The sequence below is a fragment of the Strix uralensis genome, chromosome 17 (assembly GCF_047716275.1).
Source record: "Strix uralensis isolate ZFMK-TIS-50842 chromosome 17, bStrUra1, whole genome shotgun sequence".
Lineage (NCBI taxonomy): Eukaryota > Metazoa > Chordata > Aves > Strigiformes > Strigidae > Strix > Strix uralensis.
Genome location: NC_133988.1, coordinates 12318691 through 12335603, shown reverse-complemented (window position 1 = coordinate 12335603; position 16913 = coordinate 12318691). Strand labels below are relative to the sequence as shown.

At 38.2% G+C, this 16913-nt stretch overlaps 1 protein-coding gene across 2 annotated transcripts in view; it reads right to left on the bottom strand.

Moving 5' to 3' along the window:
* The window catches only part of TMEM132D (transmembrane protein 132D), a 294438-nt gene that overhangs the window by 179256 nt on the left and 98269 nt on the right, over window positions 1–16913 (bottom strand). For both annotated transcript variants that reach the window (XR_012631298.1, XM_074887190.1), the window contains one exon: window positions 6205–6351. Coding sequence is in view for 1 of the 2 variants with exons in the window: in XM_074887190.1 (XP_074743291.1) it covers window positions 6205–6351 (147 nt within the window). In the remaining variant the exon portion in view is untranslated. The remainder of the gene's footprint in view (window positions 1–6204; window positions 6352–16913) is intronic.

Here is a 16913-nt window from a genome sequence, read left to right as displayed (position 1 = left end):
CTTCAAGAATTCAAGTCCTAGAAAATCTGCAGACTCTGGGTTGCCACTGGAAAAGGTGGCCCTCTGTCCCTGATCCCTTTTGACCGCACGGCAACATCTAGAAGTCAAGGGTGCAGTATGTACCAGATCAAAGTGGCTACGTAACTAAAGCTTCAATTACTCTTTTCAGTTATTTTTAAATAGGGCAGGAGTGGTAAAGATCAGGAGAAAACAGTCAACATATCAACATATTCTGGAAACATGAAGCACTATTTTAAAGGATATTTTTCACCCTGCATATAAAGCAACAATCAGCTGTCCTGCAGTACATCCTGCCTCTGCTCTAACACTTTTTGGCATATTTTTTATTCATTCCACTTGTCCACAAAGTAGAATAAAAGCCGTTACACTATCTCTGTGCTTATCATGTACCCTTCTAAGGGGTGGTGTCCAACTCTCTCCCATTCAGCACAAAAATTCCTACAGGTGATGGAGGAGGGATACCATAGCAGTATAAAAAGGTACAGGCACTATGATAATCTCCCTTAGTTTCCTGCCTATTCAGTCCTGTTGCGAACTGTGAAGTCATGTCAAGTTACATTTTAGGGGTACTTCATCTTTACACTTTCCTTAGGATGATATGCATGTAGCAATGATGTAGCTCTGCATATGATCAAGTGCAAGCCATTAAGAGATGGTAAACGTTATGTAACTAGTATTTCAAAAGGATAAACCCTGAATGAGGGAATTAGATTTTTTTTTTTTTTTTTGAACTGCTTCAAAAGACAGCATCAGCAATTCAGTGCTAATTGTCACTTTTCCCATTTCCAATAACATTATGCTCACAAACAAAAGAACACAGGCATATCATTCCTCTCTAAGGAGAACCCCAAAATTCATCTAAGATTAAAGGGAATCTTCTTCATAATGACAGCTGAATTGCCCTGTAGTATCTCCTTCTTGTAAGTGTTAGAGATATAGGAACAGAGTCCATCTCTAAGATGCCAGAAGACTATCTACATGCCTTTGAAGTGCTTTCCTGCAATCTTTTTGTTTTTAAATGAATGAGTCTCTTTCAAACAAACAGGTGAAAAAGTTGGCTGATAATGCCTTTATCTAATAGCTGTTGGCTAATATTTCATCTCTTTTCTTTTGGTTTGCTTCAAGATGATAACCATAAACCTTTTTTCTAGTATATTAGCATTGAGTAGGATGATTTCAAGAGAGTTTCTTCATTTCTTGATAAATAAAATGGTTTTATTTTTTAAAAGTGAAAGAAGTGGGTCAGCACATAAAAGAATGATGCACTGAGGCTTGGTTCATACAAATTTATTTTGCCTCAACATCTCAAAGGGTTCCCTCTCAGAGGGCACATTTAAGTATTAAAATGAGAAATGTGAAATAGAAGTTTCTGGCTAATCGCTTTCAAACAGTGGAATGTAAACATGACTTTGGAGATGTTTAGTACTTTCACATCATCACAACATATAATCTCTTAGAAGCATAGAGGTTTCAAATAACACAGGAAGGTAAAAGAAAAACCCAAACGGTGCACAGATGAAACTCTAAAGCTACCAGGATAAATACTGATCATTACCCATGTGTCTCGGAAGTATAAATGGAGTTAAACTCTGGTATTTCAGAATCAAATTAACATATCTGCCCAATAATACATATCTTAACGTATTATATCAGCATCAATGATGCTGAGTGAATAGGCAGTTTTTTAGCGCTGAATAATTTTTTTCAGAAAGTAATCTTGGAACCATACAAAAGATATCTCCCTTCTCCCTTCCATCCGCGCCGTGCCGCCCCGCCCGCCCCCGAATATTGTTTTCTCTTTTGAAGAAAAAAAACAAATAATCTCTTGAGTTGCCATAAAGATACCCAAACATACAGCCTAGCCCAACTCTTCGCCCACTCTGCATATCCAGCTTTTTAATATCATACTTGAATATATCTCATCTGAAAGCATGTATGATTTCTACTGCATTTCCTTGCTTTTGTTCCATCATGATAAACTGAAGCTCATGTGATTCACATATGATGTGATGGGACAAAATACACTGGAAATTATTTTTGCTACACCATGCATCTTTCTTGTAATTCCATTGAGTAGAAAATGTTCTTTCCAAGCAATAATATACCTCTAGTTGATAAAGTCATGTGAGCAAATGAATAGCAAGGAAAAAAATTAATGGGGATCTAAAACATAAAACTATTTTTATGAAGCATTTTGATGAACACCAGCAAGAGAAATAATGTAATTATTGTGGCTATTAGGCTGTTATTTATGTCAAATTTGTTGCTCTTGTTGCATCAGAAGCATTTTAGGATTACAGCACTCTAGAGAGTCTATCAAATGTACTGGCAGATGCCACAAGTAAGAGAATGAGGCAATAGCTCACTGCTGCTACAACATGAAAACTAAATGTTAAATAACTAGATTTGAAAATGAGAAATATAGGGCACTAAGGATAATGGTATAAACACAATAAAAAGAAAGTATTGTGTAGGAAAATCAAAGGCAATGCTGCCATATGTTTTCCTGTCCCCTGTTATTATCTAATATCGAGTTAATTTCTTGAATTATAAAAGTGTTAAGAAAATTAAGCATTTAAATACAGTATCATGAGAAAACGAGACACGCAGGAACAAATGAGGGATATAGCCCAGAAAATACTGTTATTGTCTCTCGCTGTGTCAATATTATCACAGATTCAGTCACTTGTTCAAAAGGAAAATAAGTTTCTCTAATAGTGGGACCAGCACCTGGTTTCAGGCAGCATAAACCAATAACTCCTTCAATGCTATAGAACTGTAACCCAAAAGTGCAAGCAGAAAAGTATCAAAAGAAATGCTGTCTTTGTAACATTTCCAACAACAAGCATAGGGAAAAGGAATTTGCTGAGCAAAGCTTATCCATGATATAGTTCAAATACATTTGGAGATAAGGCAGTAAACAGTTACATCCAGACATTAAGGTTCTATTTGAAGATGGCCAAGATTTGTCTACAATTATTTTGCACTTGCTTGGATCAATGGCCTCATTCCTGCCATAAGCACTGAGAACAATAATGTATTCTCTCTAGTGGAACAACAAACATTTGTACCCAAAAATTTAAACATGAATAAAATATTTTAAGAGGATCATGACACCCATTAGTATCATATCAGAACATCTTGCTTAATGTCTCCACAGCAGCTATGGATAGAGGAAAGGCCTATCAATCATTTTTTGCAGACAAGGAAAATCCAATAAATCTGCATCTTTAGCCACTCAATAATTTTCCAAACCTATCCAACCTGGCATGCTTCCAGTCCAACATGAAATACAGGAGAAAAACAGACAGGAATCCAGATCTTCCACTTTTGGCTAGTCTTCTCAACCGTCACTATCATGGCAGAGATGCTTAATTTCATGTACAATGAGAAACAGTACTAACCCAAGAAAACATTCTGAAAATGCAGTACTTGTATAATCTCATCTTTCTATTCTGTTCATCTCATTACATGAGGAATTAAGAAAAAGAAAGGTCAAGGTCAGCCAACTTCCAAAGGAAATAAGGAAAGGATGGCACATATAAGGATGTATCGCCCTGATTCAATCAGTGTTTAAGTGTTTCCCAAGTCACATTTCTGAGCCACTAGTTAATTCCCATCACACCATTTTCTATTCGGTTTTTTGGTCATCTACATGACAATAGAGGGATGGAAGATAGATGCTTCACAGAGAAGAACAGAAGTACTGTACAGATGCTACAAGTAGTAAACCCATCTAATAATCTCATGGGTCAGGATTTAGAGTGTTACAAAATTATTATTGCCTGAGAATAAAATCAGAAGACTTGGGGAGAACTTTGTAATTACTTCACCATTAATCTGGAACACTGTCGCAAGCCCATAATAAGCAAGGCACTGAGAACTTCAAATCATATTTGACAGATGGGCTTAATTAGTTATTCTCATACAGACTCATAATATTTGCTGTTAATATTCATTCTAAAACACCCCGCTGGCTGTGATAATATTTATATGTTAATCCTGTTACGATAACCTTTTGGTGCCAAAACCTCTCCAAATAAAATGACTGATATATTTCAAACTTCAATAAAGAAATGCTCAGGCATCTTGGTTAAATTTGCCACTTGCACAAGTGCCTCCTTAATCCATGAAATTACACCTGTTACAGTAAGTTAGCTTTATTAACACTACTTTCTGATCCATGTAAAACTATCTTAAACACAAAAGCATTGAATCTTTAGTTAATTAACATTGCCACCTTTGCATTCATGTGATCAGATCTCTGATTTTTAAAACTAATTAAACAATATCCAAACACAGTTTGTCAAATTTCTAAATGAACTATGGAGGCAAACAATTTGGTAAGAGACATCAATATTTAGCTGTTACCTATTGTGCATATCTAGTGACATCAAACATGTTTAGATAAGGAAAAAATTGTTTCCCAAAAAATATTGGGCACACAGTCTTTCCCCATATAATGATTGATCTTACTTATTAAAATGAATAGCAAACCAGATATGAATAATACATTGCAAATATTCTATATTTATTTACAAATAACAAGGAAGAAGTTCTCAAAAGTGAGAAACCCACAAAATCTCTACTGGGAACTCAGATGGAGTAAGTCAAACCAGAAGTTATATGAGAGTTACACATATACCTTGTCTTCACTTGATTTTCTTTCCAGTAAAATCTAATACGTATATGAGCTCACATTTCTTTTAATAAACATGAAGCAATGCTTATACTCAGCATGTGAAAGTACACAGAATCCACAACCACTGCATGAAAGGTGACATAATTTATTTTTTTGTGTACAAGGGGTCATTTTGAAGGCTTGCCACTGAATGATGAACAGTGAAGGGAAATAAGTTGCCAAGCTCCAGTTCACCCATGAGGTTGCATTATATTTTCCTGATGAGGAAGAGGAATCAGGCAAATGCAGTGTGTGGATCCAACAAGATAAAATGTGATGGAAAACTCATCATTGAAATAATCTTTGATTTTGATCCAATGCCCATTTCAGTCAGTGAAAATATTCACACTGTCTTCAAATAGCTTTGAACTTGGATTTTAAAGAATCTGTCTGACAGATTGTGCTAGACAGCAGGAAGCTCTGACCTTGGCATATATACACATTGCTTCTTTGACCAATAAAATTCAGTCAGGTATGAGACAATATACAGTTTAGATGAGAAAATTCAGGATACTATAGCAGAGAAATTGTGTAGAATCTGAGTTATAGTAAGGAGAATGTGATTTATGTCATGATTATGAAGGGAAATTCTTCCCTTCCTCTTTTTTTCATATACCCAGATTGCAAAGACATGAAACTTTCTAGTTATTAGGCTCAGAGGGTATTTATTTAAAAAATCTAAATCACATAATAAATCCCCAAAGCCTGTAAGATTTTGTAAAATTTCAGAAGTAAGTCACAGCACAGAATTTCCATGTCCTGGAAAGACTTCCATGGTAAGTTTTCTAACAGCAATGCCAAACACAATACATACACAGGTAGTCAGATCCTTATAAATATGCATTTAACATACAGTTCCAGAAACAATGAACAAGAGGCAGGAAATGATATAAAATTGCATTCATTAAAGCAATCAGTTGCAAGTAGAAAAGGAACAGCCACCTGTCAGATGAAGCCTGTTTAAGACAGGTCAGTGTCCTATCTAAGTTGTTGCATAATCGAAATGGAAAATGGAAAAATCTATTCCCTTCTGCAGACTAAAAATTCATATAAATCTCACCAACAAAAATGTGAGTTTGATACCAGGAGTAAACAAGCAAATAAACAACAACCCAAGAAAAAAATCCAAGCGAAAATAAAAAAACAAACCAGAAAACACCACCACAACAGTCCTATAATTACCCCCTGCTGTAATGCTTGGCAGCAAATAATTTGAAGAGATTAAACTAGTCACAACCAAATGCTAAGATATGAAACATGTTCTTCTAAATACTCTGTGAAAACAAGTTTTAACTTCCTTTGAGTATTAGGATTGTATACCATTTTGTTTAAAGCGTATATGGTAGAATTATCAACACACTACGAAACAAAGACAGCTACAGCTTTTCCAAAAGCATTTTCATCATGCACTATAATAAAACTTATTAAAATAATGGCAAAATGCTTTGAAAAGGAAATACAACCATCAGTTATTAAAAGATAGACTTCTGGAAATGACCTACCTGTTCTCAGAGGCAGCAGATTTCCTCTGGCAAACAATAACAGCTGGTGCGTATTTCCCTGTATAATCCATGCTCTCTCTGATGTCCCATAAGTATGGGCTGCTGGCTCTTACACTGAAAATGTTCACACCTTTCTTCACCTTCGCCCTAGGAGGAATAAGAGGATATTTCACCGATTAGATACAAAAATGTCAGCTTGATCTGTTACTTATTTCTTCATTATTTTCTCATTACCGCCCCACAGAAAATGCTACCACTCTATTAGAGTTCGACATTATTACAAGGAAAAGAGATGAGAGAATTAATTAAGAATTCCACATTTTGAAGAAATTATATCAAGATAGAAATCTTATTGAACTAATGGTAATTACAGCTTTAGTCATAGCTAAATTGCAGAGTAGATATATTCTGGAGCATGCTCCTCACTCCTGCTCTTCCATTATCCACGCTGTGGGCACCACTGAGCACGTTAAGGCTCTCTCTTGACTAGAAGTTATTGTATTGGAGAGGAAAATATCATTTTTGTTGCAAAAGAAGTCAGGTTGTTGCTGGGGCTTATATCTGGAAATAGGAGGCATTGCTCGGTCTCATATTACAGGTAAAATCTACCTTTTCTTCTCCCTCCTGCCTGGATTACTCAAAGATGACATTTCATATCTTTGCTTCAATTTTCATCATCTGAGTCCACATTTCTTCATTCTGTTGGGTTTAACTGTTCTATCAGCTCTGATCCTAAAAATACTTAGAAATTTTTTTTTTTTTTCCCAAAAGTGACTGGTTTCTTTGGAAGTCTGTTTCTACGTATGAGATTAAACGGTAGGAAAAGCTGTGTGACCAAATGTTACAGCCATGACAACTGGACTGGCTCCTACTGAGAAGTACTTTCTGGTTCTCATGTGTTAGCATAATACTTCTGGTTTTGAATAACCAGTGGAGAAGACGAACTATATATATGTATATATTTTTTTTTTAAATATCTGTTTTATTTCCTTTTAGCAGGTGTTACATTCCTTAATTCTTTCTCTTCCTTTCTTTAACTAAACATCTAAATATGCATCTTAAGGCACTACTGAGTTAGTCCACTATATAACTACACATATAATCCAGGTATAGAACGCTGGCAAAATTACTGAATTAGGAGTTTCTGGTTGTTGTTAACTTTTGGTTTCTGAATGTGTTTACAAAAACAAAAAGTCCATTGTGGTCAAACAGCCACATATGTGAGCTGTCAGGAAATGACAGTTTAATTATATTTGCTTAAACTCTCATACACAAAATCCATTCAGTGATATGGCAAGTTCTCAATTCTAGGCAAAAAATCAAAAAGGTATGTGATTTTTTGTATAAACAGCTGCTGCCATGCAGAGATGCTAATATCAGTAAAACAAGCACTATCAGCTCTGCCTCCGCATAAAATTACTTGGGAAATCTTTGAAGGACAACATCCACACAGATGTTTTCCAAATGAAAAGCAAAAGGATTCTTTCAACTGTCTTGGACAAAAAGGGTTATATCTCATTTCTTCTGCCACTAACTCAGTAGCAGTGGCTGTAATTTCCTTAGCACATCTGGAAGAATTAATACATGAAGGCTGCCAATTTCTTCTATGCTCAACTTCTTCTATGCTAATTTCACAAAATGTATTTTAAGCAGGTGCAGTTACTGCTCCTAGACCACATACATCCCTCAGGACAAGAGATCAATGGTCAAAGAAGAGTGGAAATTAAACTGCATTCCTGGCATCTTAGAGAAAGAGGGAGACAGAAAAAGGCCAGACAATCTGGATGAAACATTTCTCAGCATATGTCTTTAGCTATTTCTAGTGACCAGCATCTGGTCCCGCCTTTCTGTTCCACCTCAAGAAAGGAAAACTGCTGGGTGTCAACTAAATCCAATGATAGAAAAATGATTCCCACTTCACAGGGAAATGAGGGTGGCTCAGATCTTTCCAAGTTAAACTGGCTGTGATTAAGAAACTCACACCCACCCTTTTAGCTCTCTAATGGGGTCACTGTCTCTCCAGTAGTTGATCGCAGCAGATGAGAAGGTGCCAGTGTGGGATTTGGGCCACCTAGCTAAGCTTATGTATTTGAAAAGGCAACTGTCTGGATGGAGCCAACTCCCTGTGCTTCGCTCTAGCACAAGACAGCAAGTGAATCGCTCACAGCCAGAGACTGCTGGCCAGGGTGTGAGTCAGTGGCTGGTTTCATTACACAAAGCCACATATGCCTTGAGCTTGTGCTGTAAGGTTGGCCCCGCAGGTTTGCCATGTAGGTATAATAAACGCAGGCGTAGCACACAGTGTATTTGATCAGTAACCGACTGCTGCCCCCACACTCAACACATGCCAATGAGTATGTCTAGGATTTCTACATGTCATGGAGCCTCCCTGGGATACGTGCAGGAACACTGATCCTGCTGCGAGGCATTTGGAAGTCCCAGAAAAAGATATTAAGCCCTTGAATTCTCCTGGACAAGATTCTGGAGACAGGGGAGGTACGTGTCCTGGAAACCCAAACAAATGGTAGCCTTACAATAAAAGCAACCATTTTCCCACGACTGGAGGTTAAGAGCAATTACTATGTTACAATTACTACTTAAAAACACACAACAGGTTGTATTGACTACACATTTTTATATGTTTTATTAACAAAACTGGTAGGGAATCAAGAAAAAAGCAGCCTTAGACCATAGCATAGTCTACCCTGCTCTGCTGGCACATGTGCAACAGCTTTACTGCAATTGAGAAGGCTGTGCAGGGTCTCAGTACTGCTAAGTAACCAGCTACACACTTAAAATTGAGGAAATTTCTCACTTATATTTTAAAAAGCATTAAAAAAACAGATTAAAATAAGTGTACAAACATGGACACATAACTGATAGTATCCTCTTATTTTATGTCTGAATTCCTTTAAATGCCAAAGTGACAAGGTAAACCAGAAAAATGGACACAAAAACAGTAAGACAAGCTGGTTTTGTTTATCCCTGACATTCACTTTATCCAATGATAAACTGCCATCCTGCACTGATTTCTGATGTTTCAAAACAAATGTAGATCCTTGTGTACACTCCTTGGGGTAATTGCAGTCTATGGATCAGGATTTCTTAGAAGAATTTTTGATAAGGTCTAATTTAGTCATCTATTAAAAACCCCAAACCCATAATTTTACTGAAAACAGTAACACAAGGTTGCTGTTTTCTACAGAATTACAGGTTAGGAACTCTTTTTGAAGGAACAGTTAAATATACTTCTATAATTAGCAGAAAAACTTCCATTCCATGATCCCAGGAAATGCTTTTTCCTCTACTATGTCTCGACGCTGTGTTTGCCACTGCTGGGGAATTGCAGAATTTTATTCACCCAATTTACAGTGGCAGTAGCACTTTGCAATTACCAAAGAATGACCTGGATGAAACAGGGTTAATAATAACGGAAGGTGTGTTATTTGTCAACAGATAAAACTGAAGATACCTGAGGTGAAAACACTATGACTGCTGTCAGGGCTCAATTACTTTCTTGCAAATCTGCTTTATTGAATTGCCTGGCTGTCACAGGGCAAGCTGGGTCTTCAACCCTTCAGCTGGCTCTTGAGAGCACTCATGAGACAGCCTCTTGGTTCAGCCACAGTTCAGCCTACTAAGATTTCCCAACTGCAATATGCAAAAAGGCATATGACAAAGCTTTTTCATATATTTGCTCACATTTAACAGTCTAAGTACAACAGATTGTACATTTGCTTAAAACACTGTGGCTGGGAAGCAGCAAGTAAATTTGTTCAAGTATTTTGTGCCCATCATTTCACTTCGGCCCAGATTCTACTTTGGAAAAGAGGAGGCAAGAAAGGACTTATCAAATATTTCAATTGTGGTTGGTTTGGGGTTGGTTGTTGTGGGTTTTTTTGTTTGTTTGTTTTTTTCTTTTTTCTCAAAGAAGGAGTCTATCCAACTAAACTCCTTCATAGGTATTTCTACAAGCAGTTACTTACCTCTGGATCGCTGCTCACAGCGCAGCACATCAGTTACCGAGACTCACAAGTAGCTCACCCCTTGCACCAAATCAATCATAGCAAACAAAGCCCTTGGGAGTCCTCAATCCCTGAAAACCCGTCAGTGCTGACAGGGTACAAATCAAGGGAAGGGAGAAAGAAAAAAACATAGAAGGAACTCCCAGAATCAATACATCACACCTCAAATCAAGGAAATACATTTCCTAAGTGCATAAAGACAGTGATTCCCAATTCTATCTCATGACCCACTAAACACTATGTTTACTCTAGTGATAAAAGAGGCTTCAACTCGACCAATTAAAATGCAGGCAATGTCCTCTCTCATTTATCAAAGTGTCTGTTTTAGCATCTCCCAGTTTTTGCAGTTTACAACCAGTTAGCGCTTAGCTTTCAGCCCATGTCGTTACTGCAGGCTGGTAATGGCTGTGAAATTGTTACTTAAGTGTTGTATAAAGTGGAACAGCTGGCTAGTGAAAAATAACAGCATTACAGCACGTGTGCTGCTAAGTGCCATGGTACAATGTCAACAAAGTGTCTGGTTTGAAGCACCACAGGGAAGGGAAAGAGAGAGCACACACGCAAATTCACCCTCGAGAGGTGCAAGAGATCAAAGACAAGGCGCTCGCAGAAGCCGCAAATACTCTGCCACAGGCAGGACTCCCCCCGCCACATTTTACTTCTGACAATGTCCTGCATGCAGCATACAAATATCACACATCTCTCCATTCCAAAACAAGGTGCAAATAAACAGGGACTCTAACCCCTAAAGAGCTCTAAATAAAGATGTTTCAGACCCATGACATTGAATCTAGTTTTTTATTACTGTGAGTGCTCAGGGCAAAGATCTGTGGGAACCTTTCATGCTCCTTCTGAGAAAGTGAGCTACTTGCAACATCAATGGAATAAAAAGAAAAGGGAGGCTGTTAACACAGGTGCTACCAGTGGTTATCATCTTGTTACCAGTGGCAACTAGAAGATGGCAGATAAACTGTGTGCAGAGGGGTACATTTTTGAGAGCTTCCAGGCACCTAACAGACATTGCAGTGGGCTATGAATTTGCCTTGTCACCATATCTCCCCCAAAGCACTTCAGAAATAACTTGAGGGGGTTTCTATTTCTGTTTATTTTTAGTGCTTTCTCCTGCCCTAAACTTAACCCAGCAACGAAGAGAGACAAAAAGCAGTGTTTAGCTGTACAGGAGGGCAGTCTTTGCTTTACTAATATTCACCAACTTTGGACAGCAGTAACACATGCAGGAGAGGCTTTTCCCCCCAGCAGTCCCTTTCAAACCAAAGACAAGCAAAATGTGAGTGAAAAGGGACCTGACCATAGCTCTTCACATCATAAGACAAAGAAAGCGGGTCCATTTCTACTCACTGGAAAGTCTAATGCACTGATCTAAGACAGCAGCAAAATACTGCCTGCAGAAACCCTGAAAATATTCACAGTCCTAAGCTGTAAATACCCAACATATGTCATTGCCCAGAGCCCATTTTTGCTGATGGCTATGCCACGGGTTGCTCTTCATGCAGGTTCTTCCTAGTAGCATCACCTCTTGATCCAGTAACAAATTACTGCTGCTGGGGGTGGAAATACCTAGTCTGTATTTCCTGAAGCTCCACTGATGGTAGCTTTGAAGAGGCTGAAGAACTAAACCAGCCATCTTCCAGTCTCTAACCGTGAGCTGACAGACCTCATCAAGGTCTTTCTGATGACCTGAATTAAATGTCATAGCTTGAGAAAAAGGTAGTATGGGACTAGATGTTACCACGGGATCTAGAATCTTGACAGCAGTTTTGGCATCACTAAGCTGTAGATCTATTCAAAGAATTCCCAGGTAGCTGTCTCTTGCTGGCAAGTCAGTAACAGCAGAATGATCACTGCCTCAAAAGCTAACACTCTACATTAAATGCAGTCATCCTCTGCAGTATCTGAGGTCATACTGTTGCTGCATGTTGCATAATGAGACCATTTTGATACCAGAACACTTCAATCTGACATTTGCATCCTGATGTTTCACCTCCTGCAAACAACCTCCTCCCCTCCCAGAGGTTTGATTCTACTAAGCAAACCCAGGACCAGTTCTGTTCTCTTTTCAAGCATGGAAAAAGGAATGTGTTTTACTGCCCACCATCATCCTTCAGATTATTGCCTTTTTTTTAAATTTTGGTTACTCTCTCAACAGGTTCAGGAGATCACCTTGAATGAAGGGCAAAAATACAGCTTATGCTGTCTTCCTGGGAATCCTGGGATGCTTATGTGGCAGTGACCCATTTTTTACCTTACAGTGCATGTAGTGCACCTGCAGCTCTCTGTGCTCAAAGAATCGTATTTAAATGTACTGAAACATCAGATAGCAATACAAAACAGCAACAAATTTTCTGCCTTTACTTCAGGACAGACTTCTTAATTTTGGACGCATGGAGCCAAACTTCCTAGTGAAAGAAAAAATCAGAGGTAATTCAGTGGACAGCAGGCCTTTTGTCTTTCCAGTCTTCCTGAAAATCCATACTTAGGGCAGATTGTCCACCTGTTTGAGAATTCCTCAACAGATTAGAGCTTCTTGGTATCAGACACCACCACTTCTTCCACCTCAGTCAGTGCTGGAACTTGTGTTACTGTGGGGGGTCTTGTACCAAATGAGGAATCTGAGTAAACACTTTTAGCACAAATGTCCCAGTCACTTCCTCTTACAAAAGCCTTTTTTGCCTATTGACTTCTAAAGACTGACCTGGACACATTTATTATATAAACAGAGCTGATCAAATTAACTGCTCACATGGTGCAAAAAGGAATGGTTGGAATTTGTATTCCCAGCTTTTCCACTTCTAATTTTATGTACAACATTAGGGTGATGCTAAATTTATACATTTTAAGGCCATACTCTTCTTTTGCCTCCCTCTGCAGTTTCATTGCTTTTTATGGCTGAAGCTAATATAGGACAGAATTTGAGCCTGAAAGTGATTCATCTCTTTGAACATCAGTCAAAAATAAAATGTGTCTGTCATTGAGAAAACAGGTAGAACTCAGCCTGTTTCTGTTACACTTAAGGGTTATTTGCAGTGAGTGGATGAAAACCAAGCGTACAAAGGCTTTCTGGATTTGTATCCATCATGAATCCCTGAAGAAATAAAGACCATTCAAAAAAAAAAAAAATGTTTTCCCTATCAGAAGCAAGCCTTCATAGCTGAAATTCTTTCAATGGAAGGAACTGTATCTGAGAAGGGCTCATTTAAACAAACTGTTTTAGAACTGACTAAACAAAATTGCAGCTTTCTCAGTGCAACAGGAATAAAGTATCGCAAAAATTAGGTCATGTAGCAAGACACTTCATACTACCCATCTGAATGTCTGGCTTTTAGTTTCATAATCAATTTTGGCATGGCTTATAAAAGGTAGGATTTGGATGCCAGGATTTAATGTACAGAGCTGGCTTCTGTAAGCCTTTTTTTGTTTTGTTTTCCCCACTGAATACTTCATGTACAAACCAGTGTTGTCAGTTGTTTTCAGAGAAGATGCCTCGAAGTTTCTTCAGATTACACTAATAGTTTCACTGATTGAAAATCCACAGCAGAAGAGAATCGGGAGTCCCTGAGATACTGATGGAGTTAGAATAATTTATGGAGAGCGGTCTAGCACAACATAAGCTATTTAAAGCTGTATAATATACCCACAAACTCTTATTAAGGTCTGTGGTTTTCAGCCCTGTGAGACAGAAACCAGTTATCATTATGCATCACCATGAAAGCAGATTAAAATTAAATCAATCTGTTTATCTATGGGTTTGCAATGCAGCTTTTCCAAAGCATAACATGTTCTCCATCTAATTAACATTTCAGGAGGAAAAACCATTCCACCCAGACACTAAATCACACTCATTCAAATGGAGATATTACAAAAATACAGCCCAGGTGAATTTATAACAAAATTTAATTAGTGAAAGGGCACAAGATCTATTTAGGCTTCAAAAGTTGACTTGTGCATACCAGGAGTTAAATAAAATAGATCTTTGTAATATGTATCTCTTGGATTTGCCAAAATTGCCTATTGTGCTTACAGTTTACGTGCATGCAGAGTTGCATACATACGTATACAAGCATGCATTACACACACAGATTTTATTCCTGTGTCTTTCAAAAAGAAAGTCCTTATTAAAAACATGCAGAAGTCTCTGGAGAATTAAAAGGAAAGAATGCATGCAAATCAATTTAAAGCAGAAACAAATAGAGTTTGTAGCTCTGACCTCTATTCACTTACTAAACAAGCCATGAGAGGGCCTGATCCTCAGTGGAAACCAGAGCCCTTCGTGGCCTGCAGAACCGGATCTTTTTGGTTTTGAACGACCCTGAATTAGAGCACAGGAAGCAAACCTTAGGAGTTATATGAGTAATAAGAATAGAACTCTGCCTCCCCAGGGACCTCAGCAGCCAGTATCTTGGGACTCCCAATATGAAGGAAAAGTCAGAAACAGGTTTTTCATAAACTTCATGGCTGGATGGTGCACCCTTCTGCTAATTTCATCTTGTGGACTGTACATGATGCCAAAGTGGCAACGCAGTGAGAACGAGGAAAACGGCAGCATTGTAACCTGAAGCAGCACTCTAGAAATGTATGCTACTAGCAGGCAAAAATCTCAGTAATATGATAAGACACCACTGTTACAACTGACAATATTACTGATACCAAGGAGGTATTGGTGGGTTAAGGGACTCTGGCCCATAGCCATAGCTTAGTATGAATTATGAAACAAACACAGAGATGTTTAAGAGGAGATACTGTCTTAAAGTTGATGTTAGAGGTCAAGGTGAGAAGGTAAACCATGATCTCTTTTTATCCCAAACTCCACAGCAAATGCAGTGTTGTAATCTAACACTGACTGTCACCTTTCCCAGCTGTATGGCACTTTCTCCTACAGGAATGGATAATTGGGCAATAATGAGCAACAATACTAAACAAAACAAAATATTTATGTATTCAAGGGTGTGAAGGAAGGTGTTTGTTTACAGAAATGAAAGACAAAGATAAATAGTGCTGCCTGCTGATTTAAAGTGGTTGGAAGCCTTGTGGACTGTTTCCAACTACTGTTTCCAAAATAAATGCAAAAATATGATGTAGGGTCTGAAATATATTTTTCTAAACTGCTTATAAAAAGAAACCAATGCAACAAATCCCTTCCTTTCCTGGCCAAACACCAGCAAAGCTCCTAACAGCACAGCCTGTGCAACCAACAATTTTTTAAATTATATTTAAGAGAGGATAGGAAAACCAAAGCACAGTACTGGGGACTATGGAAATAGTGAAAATAGTGTCATTTACCCCATTTCACAGCTGAAAAACATGGTAGGAAACAGCTACCATACCACAACAAGCACGTGAGCGAAGTTGTTTGTAAGCAACCCCCAGAGAACCACAAGATGAGTGTAATGAAGGATTACCTAGTTATCCATTGCAGGTGGAATAAAACGGAGCATAGAACAATGAAACAGTTTTTTAAATGCTGTAGACACAATAATAAGTGTGTGTTTATGTATGTGTACATATTTTTTTTATGCTGAATGGGCAAGCAATAAGTGGAGAAATTCTCCTGGATTCACTTAAATTGGCTGAGAATATTAGGAGCACACCGAATAAAGATGACAAGGCTAGTGAACCGTGCAGTACGAGTCTTCCAAAACAAATAGTTGTAGAAATAGGAACAGAGCTATGTATTCTCTCTATATAACAAGAAGCAATGGGGTTGGTAAGACTATTTCTTTGGCTTTATCTGCAAAGCAGTGTCTGGTGCAGGACCTTTTAGTTTTGAAATCACACAATAAGACACAATTGTTGAAGGATGCAGATACTACTCCAGAGCTATGAGCTGTCTAACCACCTTTTTACAAGACCTGAGTGGAAGGAGGCTGCTAGCAATCAAAACTACAAGAATTTTGACTTATCAAGCAGAATTATCAAGCAGATCAACAGCCACCACCCAAACTGCCTCCAATGTGACTACCAGCTGCCTGATGTTCAGTGAAAAAGAGTGTGCACCTTAAATCAAATGCTTCAAGGCTGAGGCTAAGATGTATTAGCAGTCACAATAATATCATAAATGCAGATAGCACATTTATCTCAAAAGAATCTCCAAAACTGTTCCTGTCCTCTCCTGGAGAGACTCAACTGCACAAATGCTTTATGAGCCTGATGCTCCTCCCGGTGAGGGCTCAGCTCCCACAGCCCCAGCGCTTGACACTGATTCTGCCCTTTCAGTTCTTCATGGTGATACTTGAAACTCATGGACTCTCGGTGAAGTGTTTGGTGCTTGGAGGAGACCTAAAAAAGTTTCTTTACTGGAAAGTTTATTTCAGACTTCATAAGCAGGACAGTTCCAAGGTATTTCCAAATCACATCCTAATGCAAAATGAAATGGCAGTATCACTGAGCAAAGAAAGAGGATATTACCTCGACAGTGCTAACGAAGAATGATCAGTGAAAATGAGTTAGCACTGTTCCCTAGCAACTTCTCACAGCTGCAGATAAAATCATTTTCTGGACATCACAGAAATTGTGGATACTTAGTTCTCTTATAGAAAAATTCTCTCATCCATTGCCTATATGCAGCCCCCTCTAGGAGATAACACAGGAGCAATTTACAGCAAGCTGTACCATTACATTAACTTGTCCAAAAACTTTAAAAAAGACCCATGGATCCATATGTGCTGT